This window comes from Pelodiscus sinensis, chromosome 13 (assembly GCF_052426305.1).
Source record: "Pelodiscus sinensis isolate ZL-2025 chromosome 13, ASM5242630v1, whole genome shotgun sequence".
NCBI lineage: Eukaryota > Metazoa > Chordata > Testudines > Trionychidae > Pelodiscus > Pelodiscus sinensis.
Window position 1 is genome coordinate 2,616,993 of NC_143064.1, and position 20,636 is coordinate 2,637,628.

Consider the following 20,636-nt stretch of genomic DNA (forward strand, 5'->3'; position numbering starts at 1 on the left):
AAAGGCTGTATGTTAATAACATGGAGGTCTCCTACCGGCAGCTAACCTCTGTGGGGAGGCCATCAGAGTTAGGAACAGTTCTCTGAAAGTTTATTTATCAAACTGTAGGAAGAGTGGGTGTGACAGCGTCAGTGTAATTACTTGAATAAATAACATGGAGGAGGAGGAAGATTTAGTTGCGGTTGACCAAAATTGCATTGCCTACAGAGAGGCCTTAAAACGAAGGGTTGGTGAGCCTTGTTCATTTGAGTGACGTCAGCAGTTGGGTAACGGAGCAGCTCGTTAACTGGTCATGAAAATAAAACCAAACAGCCAGGTAACTTACTAAAGTGCAAGTCATTCCTCTAGTCAGCGGCGGTTGGTTGCTTTTGAGAGGTGTGTGGCCGATGGCCGTCCGAAGGGCGGGGCTTATAAAAGAGGATGTAGAAGGGCTGGTTTGGGTCGTCTGGCTGCCTGCGGCTGCCCGGTTCCAAATCTGTAGAGAAAAGAAGAGCGGTGCCAACTCCCCGCGAGCCCTGTCGAGCCTGGGCATGGGAGGGAGAGGGGACGGGTGCTTCCTGCCGCCTTGGCGCGATCCCGTCCTGGTGGCATGCGGGGCTGGTTCTGCATAGCGTCTGGTGCTCAGCTGACTCGGCGCCTCTCCCGTGCTGAGGGCCGGGCCCTGGGTGCCACCGACGTGAGGTGGAGAGCGATGCAAAGAAGGGTGCAGGCGCCCCTCGGTGAGGGCAGAGGGCAGACCCGTCCGCAGGGTCTGGCAGGGTAGGGTGTTCTGACAGCGCACTGCCGCCTGTTAAAATGCGCTCCGTCTCCCCTGCCTCTCCAAGAGTCCCAGCCCTCGGGGCTTTGGGAGAGGTGGCCTGCCACCTCCTGAGCTCCTGCCAGACCCTGGCTCTCGGACTGGCGTTCGGTGCTGGCTGGGGAAGGCTGAAGCACTCAGCCAGGCTGCGGGGTTGCTACCAGCTCCACACCAACATTAGACTGAAGCTGAGATTCTGGGCGAGTTTGAAATGCCCACAGGGGTCTGGGCTGCTGCCCTCTCGGTTCATCTGTGTTGCCCAGCGTAGGGCACCGGGGGACGCCGTAGCTTCGAATTAGCCGGGCTGTGGCCGACTTCCTCTGGCATGCGACCAGTACTGCTGCTCTGCCACCCCGGGAACAGCCCCGACTGTACAAGAAAGGGAGGCTTATCCGGCGCCCATGTGATGCCCGAGAGAAGCCGAGCGGGCAGCGTTACTGCGGGGCGGGGGGATGTGTGCCCGGGAACCGCAGAAAGAGGAAAAGGAAAGGCCGGCGGACCCTGTGCAGTTTGAACGCCACAGGGAAGGAGGCAAAGCTGTCCTGCGTGGCGAGCGTTGCTCCGTGGCGCAGCGCCTGGAACCAATGGCTCCGCTTTCAGTAAACAGAAGGACTTGCCGATGGCCCGGGCTCCACGGAGCTGGCTGAGGCTCACGTAGGCAGATACAAGGCGTGCTGCTGAGATCGCTGAGAGCCCAAAGGGAGGAGCAGACTCGTCTGGGGCTCAGCAGGCACGGGCAAGAGGAAAGCAAAGTGCTGAGCTGGTGGAGGTGTGGACAGCTGATTAGGCTCCGGGAGTTACAGGCAGCGGCAGCTCTGAGACTTGATGTTTAAATAGTGCGATGTTTCTTTCCTTGTAATCACCCAGCTCACTGGACAATGCATTAATATCTGCAAAGAAACCCCCGCACAAGCTTTTTCCATGCGGAAGGTTCTCAGACTCAAACGTACAGGGTATATATTGCTCTGGACTATTGACAGGTTTGTTACATAGCAATAGCCCGCTACGAGTGGACAGTCACCGCTGCAGTCCCTCTGAAAGATGGAATATTTTACACTTGCACGCGTGCTTCAAACTGTCTGATTTTTGTCTTCAGTGGGGCGTGTAGACAGGCACATCTGTATGAACTAAAGACAAGCTGTCCCACTTGCACACACTGGTTAAAATTGCACAACAGCTTTCTGAATTTGTTGGCTCACCTAGAGACTGCATGTCTACTTCCAGACCGCAGAATTCGGAGTTTGTGTGGTTGCTTCTTGAAGCAAAACTCAAATAACAAATGTATGCAAGTGACTGGCTTCTTCAGGCTTCCATTGGAACAGGTGCTTATGCAATTTAAGTAACTCGAATGGAACCGCATTGCTTTCCTCCATCGTGAGTTTGAACCCCGCATTATTTTGCTAGGCCAGTCTTCTGTGTTCACTGATTACACTGCAAAGTTTGCTTTGAACGTGTGTTTTCTGGTTTATAAAAATAAACGTTTGTCTGAACAAAACTTTCTGAACTGTAGATTTTCCAAGAGCTGAAAAGCAGCGATATTGCTAAAACGTTCAGAAAAGCCATCAACAGGAAAGAGGGAATTTGTGCTATCGGCGGAACGTCGGAGCTCTCCAGCGAAGGCACTCAGCACTCTTACTCAGGTATTTACTTCTCTGACGCTGGAATGCGTCAACAAACCAAACCCGCCAATTAGCAAGTGTAATGAACAGAAACCAAGCTCACGCTTTTCTCATGACCAGTGAGATTGAAAGAAGAGCAAATTAAATATCGAGTGACGTCCGTTAGCTCCGTTTAACTTCAGTGTGTCCACATACCTGCACAGACGTGTCCTCCCAGCGCAGGGCTCAGCTCCCTCTGGCTCGCCAGACAAATATGGCTCAGGTCAGAACCCAAATAAAAAATTCATTCAAAAATTCCAGGCTCCCCCCCGCTGGTCACATTGCTGTCAATAGGCGCCTCAGGAGGTGGTGTTCCCCAGACCCGCATCCCCAGGACCCCAGCCAGCTCCTGCACCCTCCCTCCTGGACAGACCCCCTGTACCCAGCAGGGCCACGGGCCCCAGGGCAAAGTGGAGGGATGCAGGCACCTCACCCTCCCCAGAAGGAGCAGGGCTGAGGGCAGTCAGCCCTGAGCACTGCCCGGGCCACAGTGCTGCCGCCACAGTGCTCCCACAACAGGCCACGTGGTGGACGGTGCCGGGGCTGGGGCTGCTGTGCAGCTCCTCCCAATCAGGCAGCATCCTGGCCCTGATGCTTGGGCAGCCCCCATCTGGCTGCAGGAAGGGCTGGTGCCCCCCTGTCCGCCGCTGCTGCATGGGTAGAAGAGGCCATGATCCGGCTGTGGTGATCCTGGCTCAGCCCTTGTCCAGCCACTGCTGCCGGTTCTCCCCACATAATCCACTGCCCACCCCCTGTGCCCTGCCTCCTGCACCTCCCACACACTCTAACCCCCTGCCCTGAGCCCTCATACACCTCAGCCCCGACTCCTGCACCCCCACATTCCCTGCCAGACTGACAGAAGGCAGCCTGAATGGGGGCGTGAAGCTGGATTTGATGAGTTACGATGTAAACGTCAAAGAAACGTGCAAAGATGCTGCAGCGGAAGTCCCATTCGATACAGTCTGCGCGTACAGTGTTTCATTTATGCTGCTGTTAATCATCACGTCACTTACCAATAATATTAAGTTGTGCGTTTTCAGTCATGCCAATGGACAGGGCTCGCCGAACCGCGGTGAGCCCTGCTCGGCAGCTGCCAAACCCGGCTCTTCCGGGTTGCAATCTATTCGCCACGGGCGAGGAGATTGTACTATTTGTTGAGCCCTGCCAATGGGCATTCTTAGAGGCACTTTGCTGACCAGTGTTGTGGTTTGGATGTAGCTTGGCTCCTTAGTTTGAAAAGGTTGCCCACCCCGGCGTAGAGATTTCAGTCGGCTGATGTCGTCGCGTTGCATTTGACTGTAGTCAGCCCAGTGAGTACTACGCTGTGTGCTGTATTGTAATTGAAAATTCCTCTACTACGGAGTACAAAAAACCCCTCTGAATTTGAGGACCAATCAGTGCTTAGTTAGTAATGACAAAGGTGCAGAGGCTCAAGCAATTAGGTGTCAGGGCTCATGTTGTTGTTTTACACTCGTAACTTCCTCAGCAAGCCCCGAGGTGCCCGGGTAGAGTCCTGGCAGGGCCTGGCACAGATTAAGCTACGTGGCCAGTAAAATGAAAATGTTGTGGGATAATTCCAGTGTGCTGTTCAAATGTGTGCTAGGCTGTAAAACGCTGCTTGTGCTTTATGACTGCACTCGTTTTAGAGGAAGAGAAATATGCCTTTGTGAACTGGATAAACAAGGCCCTGGAAAACGATCCCGACTGCAGGCATGTCATCCCAATGAACCCAAACACCGATGACCTGTTCAAGGCTGTTGGAGATGGGATTGTACTCTGGTAAGTTGTAGTCGGTTTCCTATAAAGTCCTATCGCTGGGACTTGGCTCTTCGATCCAGCATGCTTTTCTGACCCTGTGTCCACTTCAGAGGAGCGGCACGCAGTCACTTCGGGCTGTCGGTGCAAGGGTGTGCTTTGGCTTTGGGGCTAGTTGGATGTGGGGTTACCGTATTGTCTGTGGGCTCTCGCCCTCTTTGGGCTTGAAGGGTACCACTCCCTACCCCTCCCCTCCCCTCCCCCCTCCCCCATAGGCTTGGATCGTGTATTAGCAAAATTGAGCTTGGCACGAACTCCTGCTGTTACAGTGACTTGGGAAAAGGCAGCCCTACAAGCAGCCAGCTGCCCTCACGACTGCACAGAAATGTCTGACCGGGACCGGTGGAAGGATGTGTTGATCTCAGGCCACTTTCCTAACGCCCCTGCATCTCGAAGCTCTGTTGCGTCCCTTATTGCAAGCCTCCGCGGCGGCTAAGGATGAACGTGTCTAGCAGTAGGGTCTCCTGGATTAGGCTCCAGTCTAGGACTAAGCGAAACTCTGGAGCCAAATGGTATTCCAGCGGAAATTGCCTGTTTTCAGTTGGGTGATGTCTTCACCTGTCTTGTTTTGGCACCTGCCCGTCTGTGATCTAGAAGTAGGACTCACCTGAATGGGGAATTAATGTATAATGTAAAACAGAAACTCTGCTTCAGTTCATCTGTCCAGGAGATGCGTGAAGCATTGCGCTACATGCTGAGTGGTAGGAAAACCCATTCTCAGTCTGTTGTGATTTCGGTTCCTACGCCACCTCTTCCTAATGTTTGTACTGCCTGGGTTTCCGTTGCAGAATTCATGTTTAATATTAGCAGGGGCTCTCCTGTCTACTGAAACACATGACATGGTTCCATTGGCAGAAAACAAATCTTCACCTTAGAATTTACAGCTGAATAGTGGGTCCTTACTAGATGGCTGATGGTATTATGAATAATTCATGTATTTGTACTCAAGCAACTGGTCTAATTCACTGGTGGCTGTGACTGTGTTTAAAGTTTCATCAGGCTTAACTATGACAAATACATTCTCGATGTCACCAATATAACCCTTTTATTGAAACAACTGAGTACCAAGCATCCGATCAAATCGCATTTTTTGTTTATTTGCAACCACTTGTGTTGGGATAAAATGCTTAATGGTGTTTGAATGTTTTTGTCTTTGTCAGTAAAATGATCAATCTTTCTGTCCCGGATACAATTGACGAAAGAGCAATCAACAAGAAAAAGCTCACACCATTTATAATTCAGGTATGGTATAGTACACTTCCATTACCTCTTCCGAAGGTGGAAATCATGCAGGGTTTCGGAGGGAAGATTAGTACAGGACTGTAGTCCAGAGCAGAGATCGCTTTTAATTGTATTTAATAATTTAAAGGAATCTCTGTGCTGTGCCTTCAGTGCAAAGGATAATGTTCTGTAAATATTCCTAAGAGCAGGAGCAATGACTTAATAGCCCAAACTGCACAGGCTCTCTTTGCAGACTCTATTAAAACTGGAGTGCTGAGCAATCTCTGTACCTCTGTTGTTATCAGAAGGGAGGCAGGTCGGCGTGCATTTGTATCTGTATCAGAACACACAGCCTCGTAAACCGATCCATGCTGTAATACCCAAACTCGTAAACCGATCCATGCTGTAATACCCAAACTCGTAAACCGATCCATGCTGTAATACCCAAACTCCAGAGCTGTGCGTGCCATAGAACATTTAACGACGTGCCAGTCTGAACCGCGCCGATGCCACGCGAGGGGACTCGGGTTTCACGCCGCTGTATTGTTCACAGGAAAACTTGAACTTGGCGTTGAATTCCGCCTCCGCCATTGGGTGCCATGTGGTCAATATTGGAGCGGAGGACCTGAGGGAAGGGAAACCCCATCTGGTCCTGGGGCTGCTGTGGCAGATCATTAAGATTGGCCTGTTTGCCGACATCGAGCTCAGCAGAAATGAAGGTAACAAGCTGTCAGTGATTGACGTAGCCAAGCCTGACCTTAGGATGGCCAGGCAGCAAGTGTGAATTGGGGTGGAGGTGATGAGTAATTGGACAGAGCCCGTAATATTGGGGCATCTCGTCACCCTGCCTAAACTTCAATTGCTGCCCCGTGTGGAGGAGGGGCATCTGAGTGAGTCTTGAAATTACTCAGTTCAGTGCCATTCCTTAGCCTGGGTGTGTGTGTGTTTGGAGAGGGGAGGCACGGGGGAGGAGGCGGGATCACATACCCACCTAGATTTGCTGCGTGGTTAGTACTGCACGTGCTCGGTAACACTGCTGAAGCCGGCTGCCCTCCTCCTGCCCCCTCTCCCTATGCAGGCCTGTGTGTGGGTCACATTCTCAGCAACACTCCCTTCGTGCCGCATTCTCCTCCAGCCAGCCTGCTCTTACTCCCCTCCCCTCTTCCGCACTAGGGCTCCTCCGACGGATCACTGCGATTGTGAAGACACGTTTTTGGGTTCTTAGCCTCAGAGGTCCTGAGCCCGCCTGGCACTTTTTGGAGCTGGCTCGCCTAGGCTGGAGGGCCTGCACTGGAAGTGTGTGTGTGTGTGTGTGTGTGTGTGTGTGTGCGTTTCCGATGCAGCAGTAGCGACAAGGTTTTCTTGCAGGGGGGCTGCCTGGAGCTCAGGCAAGGCAAACAGCGACAGGTGTGACTGGCCACGTGTTCTCTGAGCGACGACACCGTCTGGCTGGGAGGGGGGGAACCGCTGAACACACATGCCATTAAGTAGCTGTGTGTGTCTGCAGGAATGTGTTCTCCTGTCACAGGGCACTACAGTGCGATGCTTGCTGCTGGCACAAAGCATACCTTTTCTCAGACTTCATAGGGGCTTTTTTTAAATTAAAACTTTGCCCGCTTTTTGACACAAACCTCCCAAAACGGATTCTTTCTTGCTATTTTTTGGGGGAGTGGTGGCGGGGTCAAATCAAAAGAAAATTATTCAACCAGGTCTATAATTATTCAGCCACTGATTATAACCTGAGTTAAACCGCCAGGCACCAAAGAACAAGCGTGTTAGCTCGCTCTTTCGTTAAAGCACGAGGCGTCTCTCCAGCTGCTGAAGTTTGTTACCAGACCGATCTTGTGTACTGAATATGTAGCCAGCTGGCTACAATAAAAGCTGTAATTGTGGAACCATAATTTGGAAACTGGCTTGGCTGTTAAAAATCAAGCAACATTTATGGCTGCCTGGTGGTTATGGCACCTGGACTTGTGACATCATCAGCTCTTCTAGGGGAGGCAACATTGGGTCAGGCCAGTGCCAGGAAGGGAGACATCCTCTGTTGGTGTCGGCAAGACCGTGCTGGGTCCTGCCGCGAGGGCAGGGGACTGGACTCAATGACCTCGCGAGGTCCCTTCTGGTTCTAGAATTCTGTGTGGTGCTTCAACCACCTGAATTCCCCTGGCATTATTTGACAGGGTAGCATAGCTTTCCTTTCCCTTGCAAGCGACAGCAGGGTGATACTGCACGGTGCCTGCCACACACGACTGTGTACAGATGTGGTCTCCTCACCTCAAAAAAGATATTTGGGCCTTGGAAAGGGTTCAGAAAAGGGCAACTAAAATGATTAGGGGTTTGGAACGGGTCCCATATGAGGAGAGGTTAAAGCGACTGGGACTTCTCAGTTTAGAAAAGAGGAGACTGAGGGGGGATATGATAGAGGTCTATAAAATCATGAGTGGTGTGCAGAGGGTGAATAAAGAAAAGTTATTTATTAGTTCCCATAATAGAAGAACTAGAGGACACCAAATGAAATTAATGGGTGGCAGGTTTAAAACTAATAAAAGAAAGTTCTTCTTCACACAGCGTGTAGTCAACCTGTGGAACTCCTTGCCAGAGGAGGCTGTGAGGGCTAGGACTATAACAGAGTTTAAAGAGAAGCTAGATAATTTCATGGAGGTTAGGTCCATAAAAGGCTATTAGCCAGGGGATAAAATGGTGTCCCTGGCCTCTGTTTGTCAGAGGCTGGAGGGATAGCAGGAGACAAATCGCTTGATCGTTGTCTTCGGTCCACCCCCTCCAGGGCACCTGGTGCTGGCCACTGTCGGTAGACAGGATACTGGGCTAGAAGGACCTTTGATCTGACCCAGTACGGCCGTTCTTATGTTCTTATGTTAACTGCCAGATTCATTAGGACAAGCGGTTTCACCATTCAGCAAACTCCAGGATCTTTGTGGACTAACTGTGTCATCCCAATGCTTGTGTGCGACTCTGGTTTCCTTTTTATTACCTGCCCCTTCTCCCTTTGCTACAACATGAGTAGCACTTGGGAACAGGCTTTCCCGATCCACGCCCCGGTGGCGTATTTGTGGTTGTAAAATGGAAGGGCTTGTACCAAACAGGCCAATCAAACTGCCTCAACCTGGAGCCTTGCAACTGGAGCTGAGCAACAAAGTATTTTCGGGGTGAGGGGAGCGTCGCTTCTCGAAAATATTTATATTGAATATTTGGAAATGTTTTTGTCTATTGGCAAAACCTAGGCATGTTGGCAGGTTCAGAAATTCTTAGAAGAAAAGCTTTGATCTGATCAAAGTCATTTTTTGTCCGGATATGTTTGGGCCACATTTTCAGCCAGTTCTAACTGTAACGGGGAAGAGGGTCTCTCTCCAAACGAATCCTGTCCTGTACTTATGCACGTCTGTTTTCTGCTAGCATTGGCAGCCTTGCTTCGCGATGGGGAGACCTTGGAGGATCTTATGAAACTGTCCCCAGAAGAACTGCTGCTAAGATGGGCAAACTTCCACTTGGAAAATGCCGGGTGGCAGAAAATCAATAACTTCAGCTCTGACATCAAGGTAATGGGAGTTCTGCGTCTGTCGGGAGTGGGCAGGAGCATCTCAGCCAGGTTGCTGGGTGGAGTGTGTGTGGCTGACGGGGCGGTACTTGCTTCTCTCCGGCACGCTTATGTCAATTGTTAACCAGCTAGGGCCTGACCCTGCAAACACAGCGACGCGTCTGTTAATGGTTGCAGGACCAGGGCTGCTCTACCGCAGCGTAAGAGCTGAGCCAGTCCTCGGCCAGCAGAGAAGTAACGACCAGCCTCCGCCGGCCCCCTCTGTCGGGGCCTGATGACCCACCCGTGAAACTGAGGCTGGCGTGCTGCTGGTTTTTATGGATGCCTTCATCTTTAAAAGCGGCAGACGCCCGTAAGAGTGTTCACTGCACGAACAGGGAAGCAGTGAGTAGCTAGGATGCTTTCGTGTGCCCCGAAGATACAGTCTCAAGACGGTTTCTGTGGGAGGGGCTTTCAAGGGTCTTTTGGAAGCACTGGATAGAGCTGATCCAACACCATAGGGAAACTTTTCACAAAATGTTTCAAGGAGTTCGACATGGGCAAGCTCGTTAATTGTGTGGAAAGGCTAACTCTTATTAGCAAATACGGATCCTTTCCCTAGAGCGGCACAGGCTGAGGAACTGCAGAGACATGAAGTCCTGTAGTCTTCACACGGGACCTGCTGAAATGGGCGGGGAGGGGGGAGACAGGAGACGACGTGCTAAAGCAGGCTCCTTGCCACCACTCGGATGCTAGCAGCTGATTTTGTGGCTTCCTTTCAGCTATCAGCCGTCCTGGGAGTCACTTATGAACTTGATAGAGGAAGGGGGGCTCCAAGCATGCCTGGGATCCAATGACATGTCTGTGATTCTCAGGGTTAGAAGCAAGAGATTTATGGGACTCGTAAAATATTTTAAACTTTCTTCTGCCTAAAGGAAGTTTCCTTCAGTGCGGGGAAGAAATCGATGCCTCAGGCTGGTTGGGGGCACAGAGAATGTTGCATCAGCTTTTCATTTCTTCCCCTCGTTTTCAAAATCAGAAAAACTCCACCAAGAGCTCTGCTCAGTGCAGACTCCCAGCTGGTCGGATCTCATGGGACCATTTCATGGTGCCAGTAAGGGAAAAGGGCTTTAGTTCTGTTTTTTGGAGAGAGAGAGGAGAAAGAAACCCAAGCTCAGGCTATGATGTGCCCTGCTTCCCAGTGGATGAAAGGTCTGTACCTGCACAGATCTGTAAAACGGGCGTCAAACCTTCATGTGACCGTGCAGAACTCGTATCTTGTCTGGGATCTGCTTCAGGAGAAAAACCAAACACCCGCGTTGTGTAAATGTGGTGCCACAAGAAAACCTACAGGCCCATGTATGCAAAATACCAACACGCTGTCTTCTCCCCACCGGTTTCCTTTGGCGATGCTGACGGCGCTGCACAGTGATCCCTTTGATTGGGGGTGGGAAGGACGTGCCAAACATCCGGGAATTGCCTCGTAACAGACCCGCTGCTTGGATCCCGAACTTCATTGCTTTTTGGTTTTCTTCATTTAAATCTGTGCTTTGAGGAGGGGCTGGGGATGAGGGGACCGGGAGGCAGACTGCCTGGGGGGATGGGGGAAAGAGGACACCCCAGCCCTTTCTCACTGCAAGTAGCTTGGGGCCAGGTAAGAAATGCCTCTCCATGGCTGCTGCAGCTCCAGCGGGCACAGCCGGGGGGGGGGGTGCATGTCCCCAGGCTGGGGCAGGTCCAGACTCATCTGCTCATCACTCCCCAGCCAAAGTGAGGGATGCAGCAAACTCTGCACTTTCCCCGCGCTCCCTGACGAAGGGGAACAGCCAGCAGTGTCCCTGTACAAATCGGGGTGGGGGAGGGGAGCTTCAGCGCCTGGGGGCGGGAGGCTCGGGTGGGGCAGTGCTGGACTGGGGTGAGGGCGCGCCCCCAGCCAGTCCTTTCGCCTGCCTGGGGAGTCTGTCTCTCTCCTGTATGGTTTTATGAGAACCAATCCCCTTCCAGGCACCTCCCGTTTTGTGGACACAGCCACCCCGACCTTGCTTTAAGCTAAGGGGAGGGGAAGCTGCCTCCCGAATGGGGTGGTCCCAGCCCTTACCGCTTAGGGGGATTTCTTGAACAGATGGACACACCTGGACAGACTCTCAAACTCTCCAGTACATAGCACATGGGCATCAGGAGTCAAGCTACTGGAGAGGTGAATGTAAATGGGCTGCTGAGTGCATCTCTGCAGCCAGTTGTCAAGGCCAGGCCCTCGACTTACCCTTTTTCTTTTGCAGATTGTAGTGATGTAAAATATCGACAAGTCGTTTAAGTGCTGGCTCGGGGTTCTAAAAGTGGCTTCGTGTTTCTAACTTTGTTCTTCTTTCCTCTCATGCCTCCGGGACTTCTGCTGTGCTGCTCTTTCCCTCTTTGCTCTTTCCTATCTGTCCAGCTTGCTGACTTCAGCGATTCCGTAAAGGTACAGACATTGACCCTATTCAGTGCCCCGCTTGAGAGGCGTCTCAGGGTAATGGTAGAGTCTGTTCAGCGCCTCACGGGAGAGCTGAACGTTCCGCTTGCTCCGTTTCAGGATTCCAGAGCGTACTTCCATCTCCTCAACCAAATTGCACCCAAAGGGCAGAAGGAAGGCGAGCCGCAGATCGATATCAGCATGTCTGGTTTCAGTGTAAGTATTCAGTAAGTCTGTCTGGTTGGCTTTCCCCTTGCCCTTGCGCTGTAAAACTGAATGCTGGGTATGGTCTGGCAGTCTGCTTGTGGCCTCTTAATCACCTGGGCTATGTCTAGACTGCAGGCTTCTTTCGAAAGAGGCTCTTTCGAAAGCATCTTTCGAAAGAGCCTCTTTCGAAAGATCGCGTCTAGACTGCAGGCGGATCTTTTGAAAGAGCAATCCGCTTTTTCGAAAGAGAGCACCCAGCGAGTCTGGATGCTCTCTTTCGAAGACGGCCTATTTACATTGAAGAACGCCTTCTTTCGAAAGAGGAACTTTCGAAAGAAGGCGTTCTTCCTCGTGAAACGAGGTTTACCGCCATCGAAAGAAAAGCCGCGTTCTTTCGAAATTATTTCAAAAGAACGCGGCTTGAGTCTGGACGCAGGGGAAGTTCTTTCGAAAAAAGGCTACTTTTTTCGAAAGAACCCCTGAGTCTGGACACGGCCCTGGTGACCATCGGACTGTGAACAAACAAAATGTCAGTGGGCAAACAGAGAGATGCATTTCTCGCATACAGCTAAATGCTGGTGCCTACGTCTACACTGGCAGCTTCTTGCGCAAAAACTTTCACAAGAGCGCGTCTACACTGCCATGTGCTTTTGCACAAGAGCATCCATGCCAATGCAGACGCTCTCTTGCTCAAGAAAGCTCTGATGGCCATTTTAACCATCGGGCTTTCTTGCGCGAGAAATTAATGTTTCCTGTCTACACTGGCCTCTTGCACAAGAACAGTTGCACAAAAGGGCTTATTCCTGAGTGGGAGCATGATACGTCTTGCGCAAGAAGCCCTGATTTTAAACAGTAGAACATCAGTTTACTTGCGCAAGAGCACGCGGCCAGTGTAGACGGGCAGCAAGTTTTTGCGCAAGAGCGGCCGCTTTGGCGCAAGATCACGCCAGTGTAGACACAGCCTCTGTGTTTAGCCTGGAGCATTAGCAGCCAGTGCAACAACTGGAGTAAATCCGACATCTGCGAATTCAGCGGCCTTATGCCTGGTGGTACATTTGCAAGCATGTTGAATCGTGTGCTCTAATTCTTATTCTAGCTGGCTACTGGAAAGCTGGAGTCTGGGGCCTTCTGGCAAAGCAGGTAAATGGTGACCGGTGTACCCATAGCGCTATGGCTTATTACTGCAATGTTCATTCATTGCTTGGTTTTTAGTCAGTCTGGATAATAAGTGCCCCAGGCCTCCTGAAAGCAGGTGGCCTTGTGTGTTCAGTCCAGGCAAGGCAGAGGCCAGGAAGAAGTTCCTGGATGACGTGCTGGTTATTCATGCTTCTGTCCCCCCAACAGGAGAAGGATGACTTGAAGAGGGCAGAATACATGCTTCAGCAGGCAGACCGGCTGGGCTGCCGGCAGTTTGTTACCCCTGCCGACGTAGTCAGTGGAAACCCCAAACTGAACTTGGCCTTCGTTGCAAACCTATTCAATAAGTATCCGGCACTTACCAAGCCGGAAAATCAGGACATCGATTGGACGCTACTGGAAGGTGATGCTAACCTCTCTCCTGTCATGATGCTTGAAGGAGGAGAACTAATGGAAATGTGTGCACCACAAAAGGCTTTTAGCATTCTGCTGAGCCGCCAGGCTTTCAGAGCGGCTGCACTGAGAGTCTGCATTTGGGGGCTTTTATTTTCAGCAGTTGCCAATGGATTTGAGGCGTGGAGCGTGCATGTCTGACCGACTACTCTTGTGCATTGGTAGAGGGGTGAGAGACCAGGCTCCGCACTGCAGTTGGAACTTAGTCCCATGTCGCGTGTTTTCAAACCCCCCCCCCCCATAGAGTGCCGAGGGGCTGAGAAAGCAGGAGCCTGGGTGTAGATTGGTTCCCTGGCACACTGAGATTTTGCTTTCGGACACATCGCTGAAAGCACGGGGCTGCGTGTTCTCAACGCCCACCTCTCACGGCTGGGAGTTACGCCTGCGGCAGGGGGTGCAGACCTCATAAGCCATTTACTGACCTGCAGCGCCACTTCCTCCATGCTACTTCGGTTTTTCAGCACTGAAGAAAGCTGGTCAGGTGGCTCCCCTACAAGTTGGTCCTTTACAAATTGTTATGGAGGAAGCTCTTTGTCCCTCCTTAAAAATAAGCTACCTCATGCACATCCTTCTATGCGGGCAGGTAGGATGCTCTGTGCCCAAAGGGTGGAATTGGAGAGCAGTATCAGCACAGGCCATATAACATCTGTCATCTTTTAACGTAGGGGAGACACGTGAAGAAAGAACCTTCCGTAACTGGATGAACTCTCTTGGTGTGAATCCACACGTAAATCATCTGTACGGGTAGGTTGGCTTCATCTTTCTCCCACTGGAGCGGTTGGCTTTTACTCGAATGCAACTTGGATAAATGCAAAGGAATGCACATAGAAAAACAGAATCCCTGGGTATAAAATGGTGAGGTCAAAATTCGCTGTTACCACTCAGGAGAAATCTTGGAGTCAGAGAGTGGGTATTTTTAGAGAAAGAGCGACAGTGTGCAACAGCAGTAAAAAAACCCCAAACAAACAGAAAGTTGGGAATCTTTAAGAAAGGGATAGAGAATAAGAGAGAAAATATATTGCCTCTATATAAATCCATGGTATGTGTACATCTTGAATACCATGTATAGATATGGTCACCTCATCTTAAAAAAAAAAAACAACAAAAAACTTGGAATTGGAAAAGGTTCAGAAAAAGGCAACACTAAAGATGAGGGGTTTGGAACGGCTACCATATGAGGATAGAGAAAAAGACTGGGACTTTTCATCTTGGAAAAGAGATACCTAAGGGGGGGATATGATAGAGAGGTCTATAAATATCATGCCTGGTGCAGAGAAAGAAAATAAGGAAAAGTTACACTCCCTCCTACAACACAAGAACTAGGGGGTCACCAAATGAAATGAATAGGCAGCAAGATTAAAACAAACAAAAGGAAGTATTTCTTCATGCAGCACACAGTTAACCTGTGGAACTCCCTGCCAGAGGATGTTGTGATAGCCAGGACTTTAACATGATTACCAAAAAAAAAAAAAAACCTAGACAAATTCATGGAGGATAGTGCCTTTAATGGCGATGGGCAGGGATGGTGTCCCTAGTCGCAGTTTGTCAGAGGCTGGGAATGGGTGACAGGAGATGGATCACTTGATGGTTCCCTGTTCTGTTCACTCCCTCTGGGGCATCTGGCATTGGCCACTGTGGGCAGACAGGACACTGGGCTGGCTGGACCTTGGTTTGACCCAGTCTGGCTGTTCTTATGTCAGGGGGAGGAGTTTGATATTTTACTAGGTGGTGGTTATTGTATTTTTTGTGCACTGTTATAGCATAATAGGTCATAACATTAGATGTGTCCTATGGAAAGTCAGACACCCAGATTAACCAATGCTAATCCCTCCTAGTGATCTGCAAGATGCACTGGTAATATTACAATTATATGAAAAGATCAAAGTTCCTGTAGACTGGAATAAGGTGAACAGGCCACCGTACCCCAAGCTCGGTGCAAACATGAAGAAGGTGAGCACTTTAGGATACTTTAAGAAAAATAAGCCTGGATTAGAAACGTAGCACAGTATCTGGAAGGCTGGTTTTACCTACCTTTCTAATTCTTCTTCTTTTTTTTTCTGTGCATGTAGCTAGAAAATTGTAACTACGCAGTGGATTTGGGGAAAAGTCCAGCCAAATTCTCTCTGGTGGGCATTGGTGGACAGGACCTGAATGATGGAAACCAAACACTGACCCTTGCTTTAGTCTGGCAGCTAATGAGGAGGTACCAGCTCATTTAAAATGTCTGAACTTTGGGCGTGCGGGATTTGAGTGTGACATGGTATATCCCATGCTCTCCCCTTCCATGGGTGAAACTGAAAGTGGAAAACCTGCAACAAACTTCAAAGCTTTTTGAAACTTTGAAATGTTTGGTTATGAAATGATGGGGGTTAAAAAGCTTTCCCCCCTTTCTGTCTCTTCTTTTTTACAACCCCTTATAGGGGAAAAGGAATAAAATAAAGTGGGGTTTTTCCACTAAAATGAAAAACTTAAAGACAAATTATTTACTAAATGGCAAAATCTACGTGATTGTTTTATCTGTACAATACACATTTCCAGTCTACCTTACTAGGATCATGTAGAGCTGGTTTAAAAGCCATTTTCCAGGAATTTATTACAAAGTCACTTACTAGCATTCAGTAATCCAGCCAATATTTTAATAAATAACTTGGAGTGGAGAGTATGCTTACTCAGGTATTAATTCCCCCAGGACACCAATCTGGGAGGGGCTGCTAGTTCTTTCAAGGACAGGATCAGAATTCAAAAGGACCCTGACAAATTAGAGAATTGGTCTGAATTCAACAAGATGAAGTTCAATAAAGACAAATGCAAAAGTAGTCCACTTAGGAAGGAAAATATCAAATGCACAACTACAAAATTAGTATCCAGAGGAGGGCAACCAGAATGATAAAATATGTAGGTAATCTGATCTACGAGGAAAGGTTTAAAAAAACTGGCCATGTTTAGTCTTAAAACAGTAAGACTGAAAAAGGGTCTTCTAAGTCTTCAACTGCGTTAAGGGCAAAGAGAGCTAATCAAGTTCCCCCCTTCAAGGGACACGGATAACATGAAGTAGTGAGTTTAATCTGCAGCGAGGGAGCTTTGGGTTAGATAATAGGGAAAAGTTTCTAGCTCTACGGGTGGCTGAGCACAAGCAGCAGGCTTTCAAGAGGTTGTGGAATCCCTTTCGGTGGCGGTTTTGACGAATGGGTTAGACAAACACTTGTCAGGGCTGGTCAGTGCAAGGAGCTGGCCCTACGTGTCTGTGATTAGCTCTAAAATATGCACCTGCCTTTCTAATAAAGCAGTGTGTTAGGTGTGGTACCCCTCTGAGAGAACGCACGTCGGTAACGATGCAGTCGCTCTCTTCATCTGCACTAGTGGTGACCCCACAGCTTAACACGTGACTCCGTTCTCTGCTCCGTGGTATTTTTCGTGGTGTCGTAAGTGGTGGGGCACGCTGAGAAGAAGTCAGGCAGCAGAATCTTTCTTTCCTCTTATGCACCCAAGCTAGCATGGAGCAGAGGCTGAAGTCAGGACTCCCAAGACGGGCCTGCTGTTGTAGGTTACGTGGCTCAGTAGCCACCCACGCCCATGCTGGATCCTAGGTTGTAGCCCTGAAGTCTCTCCCCTGTGCTTGTAACGACCTGTCTCCTGCTCCTTCTCAGGTACACCCTGAATGTTCTCGAGGACCTTGGGGACGGTCAGAAAGCCAACGATGACATCATAGTCAGTTGGGTGAACAGGACGCTGAGAGAAGCTGGCAAGTCTAGCTCCATTCAGAGCTTTAAGGTACCGTGCTCCTTTTCCCAAGGGGAGGGGACTGACCTCTCCTCTGTGGTGCGCTGGGTTAGTGTTCGCCACAGACCTGGGCGCCTCCTCCACAGGCTGCTGAGGGACATGGGTGGAGATGTGCTGCCTGCAAACCGGTCGCTGTTTGTTTAGCCCAGTCGAAGCGTTTAGTTGCAGCTCCACACAGTAATATTGGTATCGGGGCATTGTAACCGGCCTGGAAAGGACCCGGGGGGTGGGGGGGACCTAAGGATTGGTAGATGGTGGCAATTCTGTGACTGTCTAAAAACCCTGGCGTTTGTTACCCAGTCCACGTTCAACTCTGCTCTTGTGGAATCAGAAACCAGACTTGTTGACTCCTCACTATATGTCACCATTCATCCTTCTAGGACAAGACCATCAGCTCTAGCTTGGCGGTTGTGGATTTAATTGATGCCATACAGCCTGGTTGTATCAACTACGATCTTGTAAAGACGGGTGCCTTGTCGGACGATGACAAACAGAATAATGCTATGTAAGTATCTGTAGGGCAGGAATGCTGCGTTTCATAGCCAGGACCTTCATGCTTCAGATGCGTGAGATCCAAACCCTGGTTCTCAGCCCTTTGCCAGACTGGGGCCATCCCGGGACACGTCCCACTTTGCATGTCAGGAGGCTCTTGCGCAAAAAGGCAGGTGCGGACGCTCCGCAGGGGGGTTTTGCGCAAAAGAGCCTATCCGAAAAAGCACAAGTGCTGTGAATGGCCATCAGCGCTTCCTTGTGCAAGAGCATCCAAGCAGTGTGGGCGCTGTCTTGCACAAAAGCACGTGACTTTTGCAATGTGCTTTTGAGGTGTGGATGCTCTTTTGCACAAGGAGTTTTTGCAGAAGATCTCTTCCGCAACAAGCTTCTTGCGCAAAAACCCTGCAGTGTAGAACAAAGCCGTAAAGAATAACTCAAGATACAGGTGTTGTACTTTTTATCAACTGTTGGTAGAATGGTCCTAGGTTCAAAGTATCAGGAAACGTTCATAGCATAAGCAGATATTTCTGTGTAGTAAGGCCATTTCAAAACCAGCTGCTCTACATTCAAATGCATATGCAAATCTACTTGTGATAGTGTAACCCACACGCCTAGGCTATGTCTACACTCCTGGCCTCTTGCGTGAGTAATATGCAAATGAGGCTAAACGTGGAATATCGCTGAGCCTCATTTGCATACCTAATGAGCCACCATTTTTTTCAGAAGAGGATCTTGCGCAAGAAGGAGTGTCTACACTGCCCCTTCTTGTGCAAGAAAAACCCTCTTGCACAATGCTGTTCTTCCTGAAAATAATAGGTGTAACGGCGTTGTGCAAGGAGGTTTTTCTTGCGCAAGAAGGGGCGGTGTAGACACTCCTTCTTGCGCAAGAGCCTCTTCTGGAAAAAAAATGGTGGCTCATTAGGTATGCAGATGAGGCTTAGCGATATTCCATGCTTAGCCTCATTTGCATATTACTCGCGCAAGAAGCCGCGAATGTAGACGGAGCCTTAGTGTGGTTACTGAGCAATGCAAGTGGCACCTAGACCACTGCAACAGTTAAGATCAAGAGACCTCTACAGCACAGGCTGGGAACCAGCTGGCTTTTAGCTCAGAGGGTAGAGGCTCCTATAGTCAGCTCCCAAGGTCCCAGGTTCAAATCCACCATGGTGGTGGTTACAAGAGCTAAGCAATCACACCTTGAAACCAGAGTTAAAAGCCCCTTAAACTGTGTGCTCATGATCGTCAGCTTGTGCTGCAGTGGCTGGGCTTTTGGCCAGCGAAGTCCGGCCAGAAGGGGATGTGAAATGTTGACATGTGCTCATTTCTCTTGACGGACGGCTAGGTATGCTGTGTCAATGGCTAGGAGAATTGGAGCCAGAGTGTACGCCCTTCCAGAGGACCTGGTGGAGGTGAAACCAAAGATGGTTATGACCGTGTTTGCCTGTTTGATGGGCAGAGGGATGAAGAAAGTGTAAGATTCTGACACGGGTGCAAAAATCCCAGCCTGCCACCCCAGTGCATGACTAGCAGCTCAGCTGTGTCCGGGATGAAATGCTGTTGGCCTAAGAACTGTTGACGTTTCAAGGACTCAGTTTTGCTTTGCAAGACTAGAACATTCTCAAAATTCTCAGGGAGAGGAGTGTTAACCAACAGATTTGCTCTTTTCCCAGAATGGACATTGGATTTCAAGTGCTCACGGAAATGCATTCATATCAGACCAGCATCTTAGAATGCTGCACTGGACTTAGTTCTCAGATACTCGGTGTTTTTCTTCTGTGGAGTGCTAAGGTGCTTGGCGTGAATCTTCTTAGAACCAAATGTCACTTTCTATCTAAAAGACTGTTTAACTTGCATCTTGTGGTCAAATCTTGTATGTTCTGGGTTTGAGCTTTTGTTCCTTGTCTCTGCAACCATAAAGTTACAGAAGCAGCTGGGATCTGTAGCACAATTTATAAGATTAAATGAGAAAATTGTATTTCTGAAAATCGGTCTTCCTGCAGTATTCTCTCTGCATGGTGCTTTTTTTATACAAATAACAGATATTTTGATTATTTTACAAATAAAGCATAATGGGTTTTTTTCTTGCTACCTTTATTTAAAAGTCTTTCAAGATAGAATATATTTGAGAATATCACCCTAAAATTCTGCCTTTCTGGCAATAATGGACATCTTGTGACATCAGACAATATGCCGCTGGCATCCTTTAAATCTGAGAATGAAAATGAATGCATTTTTGTACGCATCTTGGTTCAATTGTGTGCACCTGCAAAATAATTTTTACAGAACCTGCATGTAAACTTCTGTTACTTTTTTTTATTTAAATTGCTGTTGGAACTAAAACAAGAAAACATTGCAGGGTGGCTGAGAAGGGAAGAGGCAAAGGTGTCACACAGCAGGGTAATCAAAGGTAATCCAAACTGCAAAGTGCCGAGACGTAAAACTGTTTTTTACAACTATACAGAAAGTGGTGTCACCAAAGAAGAAAGGAGCTATATCCATAGGAGTTGATGTACTCTTGCTTTGGCAAGCTGTTTGCTATATTTTGAGATCATACTGCTATTCTTAGCTATTCAAACTGATGTAATAAGGTGGCAAAGCATTAGTTGAAATAAAAAAGGTTAAATGCAGGCGCCTCTCTCTGCATATTTAATCTGATTCACGCTTCTCAGTCTCACCTTATTGATCATCCAATTTTTCTACTTACGTCCATGGTTTGTGCTGATCCATTCTGGGAGCTGGATAAGAAATACTGTTTTCCACCTCTCCCCTTGGCTCTGTAGCGTTGGAGGAAAGGCGTGTTGACATCTCAAGCCAGTTACTTTGTGAAAACGTTGTTAGTTATAACGGTGTGTGTTCCCTTCGCTGGTCACCTTTAAATAAGGAATGCTGGCCTGTCCAACATTTGTGTCCTTATCCACCTTAACTGTTCCACAAAGGATGCTTAGGACTCTAACCACTAGAAATCTTATGTGGCTGTCTTCCACCTCAGGGTGCCTTCTGGAGATGTCACAGCTGCCACTGAACCCTCTTGAATTGGAGGACTAGTTCATAGGTCATAGGCTGGATAAATGCCGATTTTTTTTATTTTTT

General features: G+C 49.1%; 1 protein-coding gene across 5 annotated transcripts in view; it reads left to right on the forward strand.

Annotated features, from left to right (window-relative positions):
* PLS3 (plastin 3) overlaps positions 1-20,173 on the forward strand; it is an 82,300-nt gene extending 62,127 nt beyond the window's left edge. For 4 of the 5 annotated variants that reach the window (XM_075941179.2, XM_075941182.2, XM_075941181.2 and 1 more), the window contains exons 5-18: positions 2,307-2,436; positions 4,101-4,233; positions 5,430-5,511; positions 6,044-6,209; positions 8,905-9,047; positions 11,460-11,486; positions 11,598-11,693; positions 13,029-13,224; positions 13,940-14,018; positions 15,110-15,224; positions 15,344-15,477; positions 16,922-17,045; positions 17,435-17,559; positions 18,889-20,173. In XM_075941179.2, coding sequence (XP_075797294.1) covers positions 2,307-2,436; positions 4,101-4,233; positions 5,430-5,511; positions 6,044-6,209; positions 8,905-9,047; positions 11,460-11,486; positions 11,598-11,693; positions 13,029-13,224; positions 13,940-14,018; positions 15,110-15,224; positions 15,344-15,477; positions 16,922-17,045; positions 17,435-17,559; positions 18,889-19,021 — 1,683 coding nt within the window. In that variant the 3' untranslated portion in view covers positions 19,022-20,173. The remainder of the gene's footprint in view (positions 1-2,306; positions 2,437-4,100; positions 4,234-5,429; positions 5,512-6,043; positions 6,210-8,904; positions 9,048-11,459; positions 11,487-11,597; positions 11,694-13,028; positions 13,225-13,939; positions 14,019-15,109; positions 15,225-15,343; positions 15,478-16,921; positions 17,046-17,434; positions 17,560-18,888) is intronic. The other variant, XM_075941183.2, reaches the window with a different exon arrangement.
* The last annotated feature ends 463 nt before the right edge of the window (positions 20,174-20,636 follow it).